The sequence below is a fragment of the Antennarius striatus genome, chromosome 15 (genome assembly GCF_040054535.1).
Source record: "Antennarius striatus isolate MH-2024 chromosome 15, ASM4005453v1, whole genome shotgun sequence".
Taxonomy (NCBI): Eukaryota; Metazoa; Chordata; class Actinopteri; order Lophiiformes; family Antennariidae; genus Antennarius; species Antennarius striatus.
The window spans coordinates 9,559,814-9,579,591 of record NC_090790.1 but is presented as its reverse complement, the minus strand read 5'-3'; the positions used below and the strand labels follow the sequence as shown (position 1 = coordinate 9,579,591).

General features: G+C 38.9%; 1 protein-coding gene across 1 annotated transcript in view; it reads left to right on the top strand.

The window, feature by feature from the left end:
- Positions 1–6,303: 6,303 nt before the first annotated feature.
- The window catches only part of si:dkey-112m2.1 (transmembrane protein 132C), a 138,253-nt gene continuing 124,778 nt past the window's right edge, over positions 6,304–19,778 (top strand). The window contains exons 1-2 of the mRNA XM_068335102.1: positions 6,304–6,615; positions 7,034–7,224. Of these exons, the coding sequence (XP_068191203.1) occupies positions 7,176–7,224 (49 nt within the window). The 5' untranslated portion in view covers positions 6,304–6,615; positions 7,034–7,175. The remainder of the gene's footprint in view (positions 6,616–7,033; positions 7,225–19,778) is intronic.

The following is a 19,778-nucleotide window of genomic DNA, read 5'->3' as shown; positions in this document are numbered from 1 at the left end:
TAATCCGCAAGTGTATCAGGGTCTCAGGTGTTTCACCCTTGAACCTGTACGCTCTCTCCTAAGTGGTACCATAAAAGCTAAATTTCATGAAAGACAAGCTACTGAATGTTGCTTATTGTCTCCTTGAATTTGGAAAAGACAGCTTCAGCTTGTCATACCTGTTGTTGATTGGATTTTACCATTTGAAAGTTCATCCATTTTGCATTTGCCACTAGACCTTTGTCATAATTTCACTTGTATTGACCTTCCCCCATTACTGTGGGTCATCAAGTCAAAATATGGGTCAGGATACAAAGGATCACATTCACTGTTTGCAAGATCCATCTTCTTTCCCCCAAATCTTTCGCTTGTTTTGACTTGAAAAGAGGTCATTCACTGCACAAAGGAGGATGGTCTACCCATCAAGGTCAACATCCCATAGTTTCTCACCGGATAGCGATCATTTGAGTGCCTGGTCCCATTGTAGCCTCTTTTCCTGGTAGGCAAGCCCTACTGTTTTTATGCAAAAATCCTCTTCTGCTACCTCTATAACTCTCTGCACAAATTCTCTTCTGCCTTTGAGACTGGCCTTGCTCCATCTCTTGGTGATTTCTGTGAATCTTTGACAGCCCATCCCTACAATCTCCTGATGTTTTTGACTTTCTTCATTAGATCCTGGGGATTCCACTTCCTTCCATACTTGATGGTCTCGTTAGCATGTCTGACTTCTCATCCTCAACCAAACAAACTGCATTTGTCTTTCAAATATTCCTCCTGCTATAAAGAATTGCCGAAGCCTGTCACAAAGCTAGATTCTGTCGTTATTCTGTTATCTTGGTGGCTTTGTTGTCACACAATTTTGCAGACATTACACTGCTACCAAGAAATACTTCACATGAAAATATTGGGAACGATTTCATGATGAAAGCCATCAATATAAATACCATCTGGACCTGTCATGAAAAGCAAAAGTCTTGAATTCATAAGTGACATAGATATGAAGAGTGTATGTGAGCAAATCCATCAGATTAGCAGGATAACATAATAATAGCTTTGGGGCACAGCTCTTTGATAAATGCCTAAAGTATGAACATTTAGCATCTTTTCAGTGATCAAATTACTTAAAATCCTCTTCATATAATCAATGTTTTACATCGAATATTTAAATTAATAGGATACAATTAATTATCAACAATGAGATCAGGGTTTGATGTTTTTCACTGTTTTTATTTATTTATTAATTTTCATAACCTCAGGTCTAGTTTCTGTCCCTATTGCACCACCGGTACTGCCTCACCTCACCTTTACTCTGCATTTTCTTTCTTTCTTTTTTTGCATTTCTATTGGCAAACCTGGTGCCCGGTACCTGGTGTTAAGGTTCCCAAGGAACCACAGTAATACCAAATAAAGTGCAGAGGTATTGTCAACTGCTGATTGGCCAGAGAATTGTCACTGACATGTGTTATAACTGAGGAATGGGAAAAACTTAAGATCCGTCATTTATAAATGTCTTAGAACTACATGTAATGTACACAGGCATTCTTGCTGGTAATACATGAATAGTAATTCATAGCAGTAGTTTGTCATGGCAGCGTACAAAACCACATGGTGGTCAATGAGGTGAGGCTATTTCTTTATGTAGTGGCATGGCGTCTGTGAATGATGCATGGCAATGACTTCATGATATGTTTATGGGGTATTGTTACGGGAAAAATATACATTGAGGTGATATGACATTAACACAGAAGCGAATAGAGCAGAGACAAGGTGAGGTGGTATAAAAGAGCCATTTGTGAGAATCTGCCTGTGTGGGTAGTAATGAAAATGTTCAGAACATTGGTGATTTGGCATTGTGTCAATAAATAAAATGAATTCATTGATGTTATGCATGTGGAAAATCATAGGGAATCTAAACTAATAATTTGGTGTGTTGGACATAGTCGTAATTTATTACTTATGACAAAATCACTCGTAAATTATCATTTTTATATACTGCATTATTTCCTGTTAGTACAGCTCTATGTTCTATAGTGTTTCTCTTCTCTCTTCCATCCTTTCTAGCTCATGAATCAATAAAAAGGTAAACCTATCCTAAGACAAATTTACAAAAGCTCCATTCCTCACAAGGTGGAGGACTGCTGTTTACGATGCCTCTCAACCCCAGAGAAGTTTTGTATCTGTTATGTTAACTCAACTGTTGTTTTCATGTCTGGTCAATAAAATCCCACATTTTTGTCTTTTTTAAGGTGCTTTTTCTATGTTGGGTCAGTGTTATTTAATCATTAGCTTCTTAAACGTAATGTGTAACTGTATACCCATTACCGATTACTAAAAATAACAGGAGAGAAGGGAAAAACTCTGACTGGTGTGATGATTATTCTGCATGAGCCATAACTGCAGCATGCAACAATTATGTCTCAGTGCTAAACCATCTTGACTATCTCTTTTATTTTTTCATCATTGTTGTCTTTTGTGCATTCAGGCACAAAAGACAACATTTTGGATGAGGGGTGTTGCCATGCAAAAAAACCCACAGCTGTATTCTTGAATTGTTGAATGTGAGTTGCTCTTTTTTTCAATTTGCTGAAGAGAATGTTCAATGTAAGTATTGTCTTTAACTCATGCACTCCCACAGCCTTTTTGTTCTCTCTATCACTGGCCTTGACAAACACACACACACACACACACACACACACACACACACACACACACACACACACACACACACACACACACACACACACACACACACACACACACACACACACACACACACACACACACACACACACACACACACACACACACAGTATATTGCTGGCAGTACTTTCTGCCAAAGGAATGTCTGACAACCTAACTGAAGCACTGAATGATAGTGAGAGTGAAACTCTTTTTTCTGCCTTATGAAACAAAAAGGCAACAGTCATTAAACACTGTTACTCTAAACTGAATCAGTGGTTTTTAGTTTTGATACTGTTTTTTGAGTTGAAAAACAAGGTTAAAATGCTCTTAATTGACCTTCCATCTCGTTTGTCTGACAAGTTACATGATGAGTGGCTCACGTGGTTGAGCCATTTCTTACACAATTTCACTGTTCATTTCAGGAATGCAGGTTGTCTCACTGGTAATACTCAATGTGCAGCACATATTTCAAGACATGATTAAAGAGCTTGAACTATGATCTGATTATTCCGACAAGGGCGATTCTCTAATTTCCTGGTTATTACATGTTTTTGTGTGTGTGTGTGTGTGTGTGTGTGTGTGTGTGTGTGTGTGTGTGTGCATACGAGCTTGGACTTGCCAAGTATTCTGTTTGCGACATAGGGAAACAACCCTTTCAACTAGTCTCCTAATCATGACAAAACAGAAAACAGAAATAACTGGATTTGGCATTACACCTACATCATACCATCTCTCTAGATCCAAGTGAGAGAACCTCATTGTGATCTTCATGAACATTGAACAGTGAGTCCAGTGAAAAAGCGATGCAAGGTTTCTGGATGACCTTGAGTGCTGCATTTTTGGTTACACTCTCCTTCTATCTCCTTTTCTAAGCATATATTCAATAAAGTCAAAGTGAAAAGAAAAGATTGTGTACATTTTTTTGATGCAGCAGTTTGCAGGGTCGGGAGTAGGATTTGGAGTACAGTGCGCCCTCAGTCTTTGTGGTCAATGCGTTCCAGGAACCACACGCGATTGAGGAATCCGCGATTTAGATCACGATCTATTTATCTTATTATTTACTGTAATTTGAACATTTATCAACCCTCCCCATACTGATATTAAACCACCTTCTATCTGTATTACCTTTTCCCACACTCTGATAGACTGTTTCAAACAGTTTTGTGTCTCACGAAAGTCCCGAGACTGATGGAACAGAACGCACTTCCAGATGTTGTCAGCCAAAAGAATGCGCGTATGGTATCACGTGAAAAATCTGCAATGAGGTGGAGTCCCAATCATTGATGCTTGAATGCGCGAGGGCTCACTGTATCTCCGGGTGTATGGGTCTGTTAAAAGAACAGCAATTTCTCTGTTGTGTCATGCTTTTTGAGTAACGCTGAACAATCTAAGAGGTTGCATATTTTGTAATTTAGGAAAGGGGATAGAAAGGTATTTCTTTGAGAATTCTACAAAGTTAGCCCATTCTTTAAACCGTTCACTAAATTTTAGAGACATAGTAGTTAACAAGACACACAAGTTGTGAGATCCCATAGAACTGAGCTCTCCAGCAGGTAGGCATTTGTTGAAGTCTCACTGCAAAGATATGGACTCTTCCTACTCGTCTAACACTGTGATCAGATAGTCTGTTTTAAGTGTATTTTCACCTCTTTCATCAGCAGCTTATTAAATACAAACTGTGGGATCTGTGATATTAGGTGAAACAGACCTCTTCATCATACCAGTTCATTTAAATACACTGTAAGTTCTAAGAAAGTCATGTACAGTGTGTTCACATTTCAAAGCAATGATGAATGTTAAGGTTGAATCGGAGAAACAGTCAGTCAGTCATCTTCAGATTACCACCACTATATCCGCCGCAGCGGGTCACGGGGAGTTGGAGCCTATCTCGGCGGCATAGGGCGTGAGGCAGGGGACACTCCGGGCACGACACCAGTGTTCCGCGGAGCCACACACAGACATACAACCATGCACACACACATTCATTCCTACGGGCAATTTGGAGCGGCCAATCAACCTGAAGCGGATGCTTTTGGAGGTGGGAGGAAGCTGATGCAAACACGAGGAGAGCATGCGAACTCCGCACAGAGCGGGACTCGAACCCAGGCCTGCCGTGTTGTGAGGCAGCAGCGCAAGCCACTGCGCCACCGTGCCGTCCCATCGGAGAACCAATGAATAAAAAATTATTAAATTGGGGAAAACAGGAAGGTTTTACAAGAAATACAGATGTGGAAAAATCAGAAAGGCGTTTTTCCCCCAAGTGGCTCAACGTACAAATTTAACATTTTGCATTTGACGCATACCTGCACTTGATGTTGTCATCGGTGTAACTTATTCTGATTGCAATAAACCTATAACCTTAAATCACCAACGGTAAAGTTCACAGCCCAGTTGTCCTCAGGATTTTGTTGTAACTGTAAAACGAGGAAGTAAGTGAACCGTTGTGACAGGAAATAGAAGCAAATGGGAGAAATGTTTTTAAGCAAATGAAAGTAGGCAGAGGCAGAGCTGATGAGAGGCTGATGTAAGAAAATGTTAAAAGGAAAGAGCTGCTGAGCTGGTGGCACTGTTTTTATTGCTGCTGTTAAAAAGGATATTATTAGTCACCTCCTGTCACTTATAATTTCTTCCAAGCATTCACTTACTATCATTTAGTTATCAACTTTTCAGCAATTACACTCTGAGGAACACCTACTGGTTTCCACAAATAACATGCAGGAAACAGTAATTATACATTTGGAGTTTCATCTTGAGTGAAAACCCATCAGCCTTGATTAACTACACGTTCTGTGTCTTATTTCAACTCTTCAGATTTCTGATATTTATATGCTGTTATATCAGTTGCTTTATTTGAGGCAGAAACCTACAAAATTGCTGTCTGAATGCTTACTTGACTACTGCATAACATACCACATTGTTCAGCCCGCATTTTTTCCTGCAAAAATATTCACACGGGACGTCCTCAGGTCTGAGTGTTGAGTCTGAAGGGCTGGGGGCCGTGGCTCCGTTAGGTGGCACTGTTGATTCTCATGAACGGCCCATGGCACAACAGGTTGCTGCGACTGGACACTGAACAATGAAACAATGCAATGAAAATATAGTGTGCGCCATTTAAGCATGAAACATTTTCACATCTTAAGTTGCGAATTTAACTTGTGTACTGTAGAGTTCTGTTTCTGCCCTGTGTAATGTGGAAATCTACGAGTGAGCATAAACAAGTGGAGGAGCCTGTTTGTTCACGCATTTGTGTTGTCGTGCGTAAAAATAAACGCCTATGGTTTATTCTGGTTAAATCTCTTCTGTTTTAAACCTCTTACCATTAAAATTCTCATTTCCACCCAGAATAAATGCATGAATGTAAACACATCACATCATGAGACGAGATAATTTTTTCCCCTTAACAGTATGGACACAAAAGGAGGGGGGAAAAAAGCGCAATCTTGATGTGATATGAGCTTGAAATTTGATGGTACATAGTTGCTGACGTGACGCCCACAAACCCTTCCGAAACTCGTCGAAAAACCCTCTCCTTTGCCATTTCAGCAGGAGCGCGCATCCCATTCATCCTTCAGTTTGAGCTCCAGCAGTCTCCAGTCCGCAGTCACAGGGCGCACGGAGGCAGAGACTCGGGATCCACCCCACCGCCACTGATCAATGCGCCCGTCTTGATCGAGTGGAAAGTTGTAGGAGTATTTTGCTCGACATCTCACCCACCGCATTCAGGTGATTTGGAGCGCAACCCGGTTTTTTCACGATGTGATAAAGAAGAGGAGGAAAAGAAAACGATTATACCGAGATATCATAGGAAAACAGAATATTGAGGACTTGTTTTGTCTTTTTTTCTTTTCTTTACTTGAACATCTTACAGCCGGGTTAGAATACGGGTTTGATTGGGTTTGAGTGTCAGTATTGGATGAGACCGTGGCGCCCGTGTCCTGTCCAGTAAGAGAAATGGTAAGGAGCAAAGAAACAAACCAACACTGCTACGGTTTCACATAAGCCTCTAATTTGACTTTCATTTTGCTGATACTCATTGGGTTCTCTTGCAATTATTTATTGGAGAAATAATCTCTTGTTGAAAAGTTGATTTTAGATTCATCATAAATTAAATCTGTCCAGCATGGAGTCATTTGTTATTAGTGAGTTCGTTTTCACAACTGTTTTTCATCAGAAATGAATAGTTGAACTGAGGTTCCAAACCTCTGTGAAGAATCAGCAACACACATTGACACGTGAGAAGTTGATTCATCCATACGTTTAATCTGGGAGTAAATTCGACAAATGCAGCTCTCATGTGTTAAGAATCTCTAACCAAATAACAGCAACTGTTGTGGAGATGACGCTCACCGCGCATTCATGTCTGTGATGGCAGGTGGTGTCGCACGGAATACAACTGTTCTGCTTTATATGGAGAATTGCTCAGAGAGGATAAATTGCGCGCAGTTGTGCGGCTTTCTGCTGAGGGAGTTTATCCAGACGCTCTCTCCCGAACAAACCTGAGTCCACAGCGAGACATGGGACCGCTTCGGTGCGTGGGTCTCACGGCGCTCCTCCTGTACACAGGTAAGACCCCACAGAAACATCAACTAACATCACTGAGCGCTTCACACAGCCTAAAGAGGATTATGGAAATTAAGGTTAATGGTCACATAACAAGAGGCATTGTTAATGCAATAGTCTTTATAGAGTCATTTTATTCAGTGCGGAACATTTAATGAAATGCTAATTATTTCCTTTCAGCCAAGGGGACATATATGATTTATGAGACATATAATTAGCTGTAAGCTGCTGTGGCAGAATACAAAATGACTTGTAATATTAACACGAATGAACTGTGACAGTTGCCTGGAGAGTATGTGCTCGGTTGTTGTAGCAGCAACTTAAATTGGGTGCAATGTGGGAGAATAGCACAGCCGAGCACAAGGAATAACAAGGAGCTGCGACCCCCACGCCCCCATATGTTTATCTACAAGTTTGAGCAGTTGGAAAAACTTGTGTGTGTGGTCGAATGTGTGTTTCTGACTTTATTTTGTAGTCATTTTTAGTGTGACGACGTTTACATAAGCAATTAACAAGTTAGAGTGTGAATTTTTTACTGTGTGTGTGTGTGTGTGTGTGTGTGTGTGTGTGTGTGTGTGTGTGTGTGTGTGTGTGTGTGTGTACAAGATGCGTGGATGTGTGCTGACCTGTGATGCAGGAAAAAATTTAATGTGCTGTCACATTTCACTGTGTACCTGACAATCAAAGGTGTTATTGTCTCTCACCTTCCTGAAGACGGATATATTGATGATGACTAAATAATTTTTTATACACCACTTGGTTATATGAGTAGTTAATGGTAACAATTTAGAATAAAATTGATGCTTTCAAAGGAAATCCACTTTTCCATCTGTGAGGAAAGGAAAATAAACCATACTAAAATATTTTTATTTTTTGGTTTATAATAAATAGTGGTTACCTCTGGGGTGCAGTGCCAGAAAACAAACATGGCAAAAATGATATATAACCACCACTAATATTATGCTAAATTTTCACTATCAATACTGTATGCTATAAAGAATGCATGTATATTATATAGAGGAGTGTAATAAATTTCTCCCTTTCTCTGAAACTGCAATTTATGACTCTCTTACGGCCCATAGACTTGCTTTATTTCTTTGTGTGCTTACTTTCATGTAGCAGAAACATACTACATTGTCACACTGTAAATCTGGGCGGATTATCAAGTGTCACTCATTTCATTTAACAATATCAGAGCTGAGATTTGAGATGTCAATGGCAACAATAGCAGTCTAGTTTTTCACAAAGTGAAGGCACATAGCTACTTTAACTTTTTTTTTCTGTTTTAAAGGAGTTGAGTAGGAAGCAATCTACTTTGCCTAACCACGCACTAACATGTTTACACTTCAGCTTTAGTACAAATTAAAAATAAGTTTCCAGTAAATGGGGATTTGTAAGATGTGCTGGAGTTGATGGATAATTCAATAATTTAATGATGAATTGTTAAGCTTTGACCAAGCCAAGCTAATGGTTTCCTCTAGTGTCCAGCTGCATGTGTCAAACTGAAGGCCTGTGGGTCAAATCCTGATCACAACCTCCAGATCTTACACAGAATATATTTTAAGCAATATCATTCTGTGCTGTTTCACAAAATTATCCTGTACTTAGACTACACATCAGCATCATCGAGTGTACCTTTACATTGATGTGGAAACCAAGGTTAACCAGAAGGAAGGCCATCTCATAAAGTATGGTGGCATGCCTCAAATGTACTTAATGATGTCTTCTTTGTATCTACAGAGTAATAGAGCCAAATAAATACATTTTACAGCACAACTATGATATCAAACAAAGAGCCAAGCATCATAACCAAACAAACATGAGAAATCACCAAAAAAATCAAGATGTTAAAGGGAAGCCACATCTCAGTCAGTGTATGTTCACAAAGATTAGACCCGAAAAGAGGCAGCAGCTAAAGTCAGCTGCTGATGAAAGTGTTTCTTCAGAAAGTATATTTTTGAAGCAATGTACACCAATTGAAGCATTGTCAAACGTTTGAATTGACTGTTTGCTCTTATTTCTCAATGTATTAGTACTTCAGTCAATAATAGCAAAGTATGTTGGTATTTATGTGATATTATTGCAAGTGAAAAATATTTATGTCATCTTACATCTTTAATTAGTCCTTTGAGGGCAACCTTGTGGCCTGGGACGTGAGAGTTATGGTTTATTTAAATATATTTAAATAGAAATGTAGTGAATGTAAGTCATTATTAGTCTTTTATATATTGTATGTGAAACTGACACCAACAAAACATCCACTGGTCCTTCCATCGTCATAAAGAAGAGACAACTGTAATTGTTTTCTCTACTACCTCTTAACTGCTTTGTGAGTCATGGGTCTGCTGGAACTAGCATAAGAGGTGGGGTACACCTTGGATGCGGTGCCAGCACATTGCGGGGCTACACATTGACTGACAATCACCCATGCACACACTCACACCTACGGACAATTTTGAGTGATGAATTCACCGAAACAGAATGTTTTTGGAGGTAGAAAGAAGCCAGAGAACCCAGAGAGAACCAATTGGTCCAAAGATCAAGTCCTTGAGGAGTGAGCTACTGCCGCCTTAGAAAGAAAATGAAAATAAATGCAATGATGAAATTCAACTTTTAAGTGGATCACTAGTTTGAAACCAAATGCAAAGTGTTAGGAAAAGCTATAAAAAAATAGTGTTTCATTCACATAAAAATGAAACCAATTCACATATACTGATAGGCCAAAGATTGATTCATATCTTAATGGTTCTGTCCAGATTCTTATTCTATTTAAGTGAAAGTGGACACAAGGAAAAAAGATAGATTTCATCCTATCTGTCAACCCCCTGCTGTGCAGCATCTCAGAGGATATTATTACTCTCCAGCCACCTGATTGCTTTCACCAAGTGAGGTTCTTGTTTCCATGAGAGACATGTACTGACAGGCACATTTTGCACAGGCTACCTAAATGCACACACTGTCAGACTGGCCATCAGGATATTTGGAAATACTCCATTTAGCCTGGCATAAATGTCATATGGGCAGTTTTTTAAACAAGGTAGACTGAAGGACTGTTATCATTTGGGGGGGCAGTGGCTCAGCGGTAAAGCGATAGAGTGGGTCGTCCAATGATCCAAGATTGGCGGATCAATTCCCGCTCCCGCCCAGCCAAGATCGGCAGATAGATTCCCGCTCCTGCCCACCTGGAGTGTGAGCTCACAGGAGGAGGTGTCAGCTCACCTCCCGAACATTGCGCCATCCTCCTTTACAAGCTGCTTGTTTGGGGCACACCACGTAGGAGCTTCCCGCCACTCTACCTCCGCCTGCATGTCCCCTTGTGTATGTTTGTGTGTGTTACAGGGGCCTGTACATACTAACATACAGTGTATGATCATGTGTTTCTTTGAAACTAGAGTGTGCTCTTAATTTCCCTTCGGGGATTATTAAATTATACAAAAAAGAAAAATTAGACAGACAAGAAGTTCCAGCATTAAAAAAAAATCCCAGATCACAGTCAGACAAAGAAAATTTGCAAAGGTTTGTAGCAATGACTCGACAACTTTATTGATACAGCACCAACCAAAGGGATCTTTATTTGATTAGAAGGTCCTCAGTAGAGGACCTAGGCTAAATTAATCCTATGTATATGCGTCTGTGTGAGTGTCTGACCTGTGCACTACACACTTACAGTATTGGGGATATCGGTTTTTGGTTTTGCATTATAAGGTAAAATGTGAATAAAATTTTTCTTAATCTTAAGTATGGTAACGTTGTCTTGTAATTTGGAGAAAATGAAAACACCTTTATATCCAAAAATAAAAAAACAACAACATATTGATTATATAATTCTAGTTTTATTTGAGGGAAATGTTTTTTTAAGTCATATTATGTTCAACTAAAAAAATCCGCAAACTGAAGTTGAGCAGCTGGAGAAGAACTTGTATTTTATTTGACCTGAAAGCAAATGAGCAGCTGGAGAAAAGAAATAATGTGGCGAGACAATTAAGCCGTGAGTCAAGAAAGGTGTGCTCTTAAACTCTGCAAAACATTCAAAGGAAAAATATTGTGGCCAACATGATTTCCTACAAAATGTGAGATGAAAATCCAGAATCTTGACATAAGACTGGAAAAACTGTAAATTCTGGAAGAGGAATGTGCAAAGACAAAGGTGAAGGTAGAGACGATCAACATATGTCATGATGCAGCAAGCCATTGAAACAACAATGGCTATCCACAAAGACCATGAAGATGTATCTAAATGGAGTGACCTGTTCAGAGAAGCAATACAATGATTATAATCCGTCATCTCCACATGATATAAACATTCAATACATATAAAATAATACATAAATGCAAGCAAAGAAGCCCACAAGAAAGTCAGATATCTAACAGAAGAGCAGAAGGTTATCAGGTCCTGAATGAAAAAAAAAAAAGCACAAGATGTCCATATTCTATGATGTCTTCAGAAACTGCTAACTAAATATATATTTTTGGACTGTTTCCAAATAAAGAATAGAATAGACATATTACGAAGATCAGCTGCAATCGAACCTACCCAACCAGTACAGGTCATGCATCACACCTACTGGCTGAAGTAGCAGTGAAGTGCCCTTGCACCACAGTTGACTGAGCTTGAAGGTCCTCTCGAATATCATAGGAGCAAAGTCGGAGAGGCCCATGAGTGGTGCATCAGACAAAACACCGAAACACTACACAATAAAACTGATGGTAAATTTATCTTGAAAAGTTCCACTGGTCAACAGAGTAATCACTTGAGACTCGAACACTGGGAAGACCAGCCTGAGCACCATATTGACCAGAAGGAAAAAAAGAAAGCTTACCACTCAACTTCCCACTCAGGGATACTGAAGGACCTGGCACTATACAAGACGAGCATTGCGCTGAAAGTGGATTATCCCATGCCAATGTTAGGAGAGAGCCTAGAGTAACCCTGCACAGACATTAAGGCTGTGAAATCTATAGCGTCTGTCTCCTGGAGAGTTTCATGGGATATTACTTGTTGGCTGTAAGGTTTTTTTGTTTTTTGTTTTTTTTTTGTTTTAATGCTGGGAGGAGGTTGGCAGGGCCTCATGCTTCTGGGTAGCAATTCTGTTTGAAGAAAAAGAAGAAGCCTCTAGAATAAGCTGGCTTTGGAGATACTTCTCACAAGAAAAATGTTTTTTTCCCCCATCTTATTTGTCTTTAAATTTTTCAAAGGACATTTCTATGAGTTATAATGATTATCACCATCAAACAAGAGCTGTAATACTTATAGCTTGAGGTCCCGATCAGTAAAATAAAACATCATGGAACAAAGTGATTGGCTTTCCGGGATTTACACTCAGAAAAACCTCCAGTATTTACTATTTAAAACAACTGCCTCCTCAACAAACAGCAGAAATGATAATTTACCAAATCCAACACCAAATGTGCTACCAATAAATTAAACGCTGTTTTATGAAGCGATAAAACATGGCCCCCTCTGCATGACACTCCATTTTACATAAGACTGTAGAGCACAGCAGAAGGAAATGTGCAAAAGGGAGCCATATGCCTCGGTCTATCGGTCATAAAAGAGTCAGATAGTGAAAGGCGTGTTAATTACCGTGTTGTGCAACGTCTGTTGTGCGAACCCCAAATCTTCTGTATGCATCAAACAAAACTATGATCTGCAATGAAGTTGATTTAAAGAAAAAAATGAACTGTAGTAGTTTTAATAAACTGGCCAGTTTAATTAAGAGAATTGTACTGCATTTCATTCATCCATTTTCCGCTTCATCCGCCATAGCGGGTCACAGGGAGCCGGAGCCTATCTCAGCTGGCACAGCGCGTTAGGCAGGGGACACTCCGGGCACGATGCCAGTGCACCACTGAGCCACAAACAACCATGCACACACACACACACACTCACTCCTACGGGCAATTTGGGACCGGCCAATCAACCTGAAGCGCATGCTTTTGGAGGTGGGAGAAAGCCAGAGAACCTGGAGAGAACCCAAGCAGACACGGGGAGAACATCTAAACTCAGCACAGAGTGGGACTCGAACCCGGACCCGCCGTGTTATGAGGCGACAGCGCTACCCACTGCGCCACCGTGCCTCCCTGTATTGCATTTTAATTTCATGATATATTACAATTAAACTGTTGACTCTAGTAAAAAATCAACATGAGAAAAGCTCATTTACGCCAATGCGCCTGCACTTATACACTGGTCTTGGTGGGTTTTACAAGAGCAAAGATTGGTTGACCAGGGTTGAAAGTTGGAGGCAAAAGTTGCAAAATGAAAGGTTGAAATTGTCACACCAAGGAGCCAAAGAACTCAAAAAGTTACAGCAGATGTGTTTTCACACATCTACCCAGCAGCACTGAAAGTAAGTGTCTGCACTTTTGTTTTGAATTATCACTTCATTTTTCTTGCTACTTCAATTTTTAATTGCTTCATAGGTGTTTCTGGTGAGCAGGCATCTATGAAGTCACGTTCACGTTTGTTTTCATAGTCTTTTTTTTCCTTCAGATAATTTTTGGCACTTTGGTTAAATTTCAGTGCTTCTTTTTAAATCTTTAATATATGCTGCTTTGTAACACTCTTGTCACTATTCACTGTTTGAATATTGCATGAATATGTGTTCATTAACCATAATATGTTTGATTTATTATGTGATTATATAAACATAGTGTCTGTCTGCCATGTTTCTATGTTTCTGTCAAAATGAATTTGCTACAAACAGTGTATAAACATAATTTATTGGGGAAACATTTGGGATGAAATGTTCTTTTCCTTGTCTGCTCAGGGCTCACATAAAAAGCTTACCATGGAAACCGCTGAAGTGGCTCACAGTGTTACAGCTGGTGAGGGAGAAAAACATTAAGAAATGTTTGAAAACAATAAAGAATATTTTCTGACTTTTTTACTGCATCATCTCTGAATCATTCACTTTATCATTAGAAGTGGCACAAAATGATATATTACTTTGTTGTATCCTAACAGGTATATACTCTATGTTGTGCCTGGTTGAATTTTAATTGATTTGATGGATTTGAGGTGATTCCTTCATCTTCTGATTCAACTTTTGTATTCAATAGCACACCCTCTGATTTTTTTTTCTTATTTGTGAGAAATGCCCTGAACAAAAAAGAAAAAGAACACATTTTATAATTTCAAATATTAATGTATTGAATCCAAGTTAATGAAAATAGAAAATACCTTTGTGAAGTGGTCATTTCCTTGCCACAGAATAGCCTTTAAATGGTTCGGAGGGATATAAAAGAAAACTGCTGTTTTCTTTTTGTCAGCCTATAGCATTAGCTTTGCCAGCTAAATTATTGACAGGAACTGACATTGTTTTACAGTGATTACAGTGCTACTCTGTTGAGGAAATTCAAACTGCAGAGATAACTTTCCACGGATGTCCAGTATGATCTGTTGTTCAGATGTTTTTTTTCCTATTAACTAATATTAAAGCAACTGTTGAGCACTACTGCAAAAAGACAGTGAAGCCAGAGGGTGCTTACTTCAAATGAAAATACAGAGGCATACATTGAGTTAAATCTTACAATTCAGAAAGGCGTAGGCTTCAGACAGCATGACAAATGAGGGAATTTCACTTCTTTAACTATATCTTCAGTCATAGGATGTGGTAATTTTCTTTCCCAGAAATTCATAGGATGCAATCCACTGGGGGGAAAGAAATACAAAAGTGTCTTTCTTTTCCCAAAGGTTTTGCTTTACTAATAGGATCAAAGAAAGAAAGGATGAAAAGAAGAATAATCAATATATGACGGCATTAAGATGAAACATTACCCATGTTTTCTGTCTTCACTCTTGAGTGTTTGGAGGATTGGGAATACAGCGTGCCTAAGTGTAGCTGGCATGTGAAGATCTATGCTGATGCACCTCGACACACATAATCACACACACAAATAAACGTGCACAGCATCACTAAAGCTTTTGTGACACATTGTAGTCGTGCCCCGTAAACACACACATACACACATATACACACAAACTCATCTGCTTTGGCAAACAACTTCACAGCCATCCAACTGGGAAAGGATCACACACTGTGGGAGGTCTGGAGACAATTAGCATAAGTAACAGAAGACTCAGTGCATACCCAGCAAATCAGAAAGCTATGAAATCGAACCTACATGATCAGGACAGAGAAACAACGGCAGCAGAATTTTTGCCTCATTGTGTGTGAGAAACTGACAGAGGGAGACCAGATAATTCTCTCGCATCACCAGCTTTGGTTCCTCAAGACACTGAAGGTGTTCTCTTCCATCGCTTCAGGCATGAGCCCCCCTGCCAAGGTGGCCTCGCACAGCGTCGCTTTATGGAAGAGTGGAACAAAGAAGTTTTGCAACAAGTTTTTCAGAGAACGCCAATAATATGTTTCTGAAGAGAGTTGTAATAGTTTTGTGTTCTTTTGTGTGAATGCTGCCGGTATGGAGGTAGAGATGATAACAGTGGAGACAGGAGAGCTTTCTGCAATTGCCTTTATCTGCTCGGGTCAGAGCAGGAAGATATTGCCTTCTTTTTTTTTGTTTTTTTTTGTTTTGTCCAAACGTGATTGATTGCAGTAGTAATGGGCTCAGTGGGTGGAACTGTCATTAAATATATTTCTGTGTTTGTTGGTATCCGCAGCCATGAAAGACTAGGTTTTTCTTTTTCTCTTTTATTTCTCTATCTTGTCGGCTGGTCCATCATAACATCTCACAATAGGTGAGATATTTCTTATTTGGCTAATTTACCAGCAATTGATTCATTCATATTATCGGATGTTTGGAGAAATGAGGAAATAGTCATTCAGAGAAGTTCAACCCAGCAACACCAAGAAAAAGCCTCCACACACAGAGAGGTGAATCTTAATTTCAAACTTGATAGACAGTCTGGAATTGGAGCCTGGGGGGAAACTATTCCAAATCTTTAGGAATGTGTTTCCCAAACCAAGACTCAATTCCCTTACCAATTTTCAGCAACACTGCCTCAAGAGAGGTAAACATCACTAAGAGCTCCAGCCAATAAAAACACCCTCTTAGCAATAGAACTTCCAACTTCCAAATCCTATATCCGTATAGGTGTTAATATTTTCATGCAGTAAGCCAAGTGAGACTCAGGCACACTTCAGTCATCGTAATAAATAGACTAGAAAAGCCTCAGGATGTTTTTTCTTTTCTTTTCTTTTTTTTTTAACAATTGTGATTTCCAGTATATTTTTAGAAGATCCAAAATGAGTCGTGTTTATAACATGTGATACTGTACTTATTAAAATATTTCCAGTTTGTGTACGCAAATGTATGTGATAAGCTAAAAGGCCAGATTCACTTTGATACAACATTTTTTTTGTGGATTCCTTTTAAGTACAGTATATGTATGGATTACTTAGCAGGGCAATATCCTTAGCCAGGAAAATGAGACAGATATTGATTAATATCTAGGCTTCAGGCCAGACCTGAGCTTAAAATTGTGAGCAGCCTTAATCAACTGTTATTGGTCAATTTGTTGTTAACACTAAATGTGGTGATGGAGGATGGTTGGCTTTATTTGGTCAGAATATTTTAATCTGTGCAGGAGCGGCAAATATGTCGTCACTGAGAAACATATGTGTGTGTGCGTGTGTGAATTATTTCTGAAAAAAAATGAAATAATAAGTTATGTGAAACCTGACCTATGGTCTTTCCTCATTATTGCTCATATATTCTCTCCTCCCATCATCATTTTCCCCCTGTTCCTCTGATAGACCATACTTACCTCCTCATCCCCCTCATCTTTCTTTTTGCTCTCACATCTCCACCAACAACCCAAGAAAGAAGGCATCCCAATTCAATTTTTTTCTTTTTCTCGCATGTTCCAGTTTCTTCCATCAAAGACTGGAAAAGAATTATGGGCAAATTTAAGAGAAAGATTAAAAGAAAAAATGTTCTGACAGTTTTCCTCAAAATGGTACCATACATAGGAACCCTTGAGTATTACAAGTAGAAAGCTAAAATACAGTTTTCACCATGATAAAAAATTCATATGACATGATACCATTGAATAGGATGGATCGGCTTATTAATTTTTTTGCAGGAATTGGACCACACTCAGGTTTTTATGGCATAAGGATACATCAAGCACTGCTCAGTTAAGCTTTATATTAAGTGCAGAAACAGAGGGAAACGAGGCACATACAAAGCCCAATAGATTGTATAATGCAAGACTTGGAACATGAGATAAGTTATCGTAACTGATAAAGAAATAAATAATGAGAAAAAAAATCTCAGAGATTCACAAACAAATTAAATCTCCTTCATGGATATTTTACTATTTATCATAACATAGCTCCCAAAAGTCTTTCTGTGAAAAGAAAGAATCAAATAAAAGTAAGTTGACAGAAAACACTGAACATTCCCTGGTGCCACTGATTAAGCAAAGTAACAGGAAAAATCCGCAATCATTCTCCATTGCTCACTACTTTTCATGGCATGCATGCCTTGAATGTGATCCAGTTCAAGTTTTTCACCAATCATGGTAAAACACATGGTTTAGAACTTGAAATGTACATATATGTAAAAGGAGAACATATTTTTTTGTAATGACACCAGAATTAATCCTGCTTTATAGAGCACATTATAGCCCTTATCTGCCCCACCATTCATCTGGTGTTTTACCATTTTAATTCATCCATATCATGTACTAAATAGTTTATTACATTTTATCATCCAATAGTGAAGTTATTTTGACCTGAAACTTCTGAGCCGTATTTTATGTTTTATTTCCAATTTGACCGTAGCATCCACTGCTCTGTCTTTATGCAGTCTTTAATTTTACTCATAGCCAATCCATGGTGTTGGCTTTATTTAGTATTTATTTACCAAGGATAACCTTACAAAGCAATACATATTCTCATTAGAATAAATGTAAATACATGCCAAGTGACCAGCTCATGGCCTTCCCACTCTGGCTAAAATGACTCAAACAACAGCGATGTGATGATTGTAGAAAACAATGCACCAAGCTCTTATTTTCCCATCTTATGTTCATATGTAAGAAGAATAGTTTCTGCAGTAATTTATGATGTTTGTGATTTATGTACATGCAGTTGTAGCACTTCCACTCTAGGGAGGGATTTGATGACTTTAGCATGCAGGTTGATCAGAATACCCTGAGTATCTGAATTTATAGGAAATAAAATGCATTTCCAGAGCTTTAATCTGTATTTATCACATTTCTGCACACCATCCAAGGCAATAGCAGTGACTTTTACAATATGTGTTATTTAGACATCCTGCCTCTATTTTCCACATGACATACTGCACTGCTCTGAGCATGCCCAGGGCCAGACTTCAGCCCAGTGACTCAGTAATAGAGGATAAATCAATTCTTTAAAGGTCCATATATGGGAAGCTGAAATGCATTTAAAGCTGAACAAATTAAACAGACATGAAATCCCTTTTGTTTTCCTGTGGGCATGAAGCTGAGTGAGTGAGAGAGGCTTGTGTGGCCTCTTGGTACCGGTCTGGGTGCCAATACTTTCCAGAGGGTAATTGGGCCTCTCTGAGTCAGTGTATGTGTGAGATCTCATGACTACAGTCAAGATTTCAGCCCCCATCTTTCCAAAGCAGGCATGGAAGGACACATGCCACTTCTATTTGAGGTTACTGATGAGGGAGACAGCCAAACTGATGTGGTCCACCCATGTATTCAGACACATACTGCCTGAGGTGTGATTTCTAGCAGCAGAAATTTCATTTTCTTTAGCTTCTCATCCCTCTGCTCTGGTACCCCTGCAGGTCTGCTTGATGGATTTTCGGGATATACAAAGAGTGATGTTGACTTTTCCTTTAAATAATTTTACATAAGAATTGGTTATGGATATATCCTCATCTCTGTTTGCTATCTGTGGAGCTCCTGCTATGTTTTGTAGAACAGAACTTAGCTCAGATTCACTTGACAATCTGCCATTCCTCTAATTGCTCGAGGCGAGAGACTTTTTAGACAAAAAAAAAAAGAAAAAACAAGAAAAGGAATAGCCTCAGGAGAAAATAATGAGAAATTTTTCATAATAATGACATGCAGTAAACAGAATCTGTCACTGCAATATGCTACATGTTTGTATATTACCTTTACAATCATGTTCTACATCTTGTAAACAGGATTCAGAATCAGATCACGGTTTTCAGTACTGTCCTACCCAATTATCTGGAGAAGATAAGCAGTTGTACATTTAACATAATGAAATCTGGATTAAGTACCCTCTCCAATAAAAAATATAATATTTAAAATAGAAAATAGGCCATTTATAAGCTCATCAAAGCAATGTGGAAGGCTGAATACTTGCTGTATGTAAGTTGTGTATTTAAGTGGACAGAATATTGTTCAAGATTGGTCCTTGCAGTGGCTCACCCAAAAACACCACAAGTCTAGATCATATTTGAAAAAGTGAAGACTTACCCTTCTTATATTTGGACCTGAAGCAACACAGGAGGTCCAGAGCACTGGACCCAAGAGAAGAGATACATACAGTTGGAATGGAAAACACCATCGAGGACCTGTGCCTTAATGGGCACCACAACTGGACAAATATTTTTTGATCAAA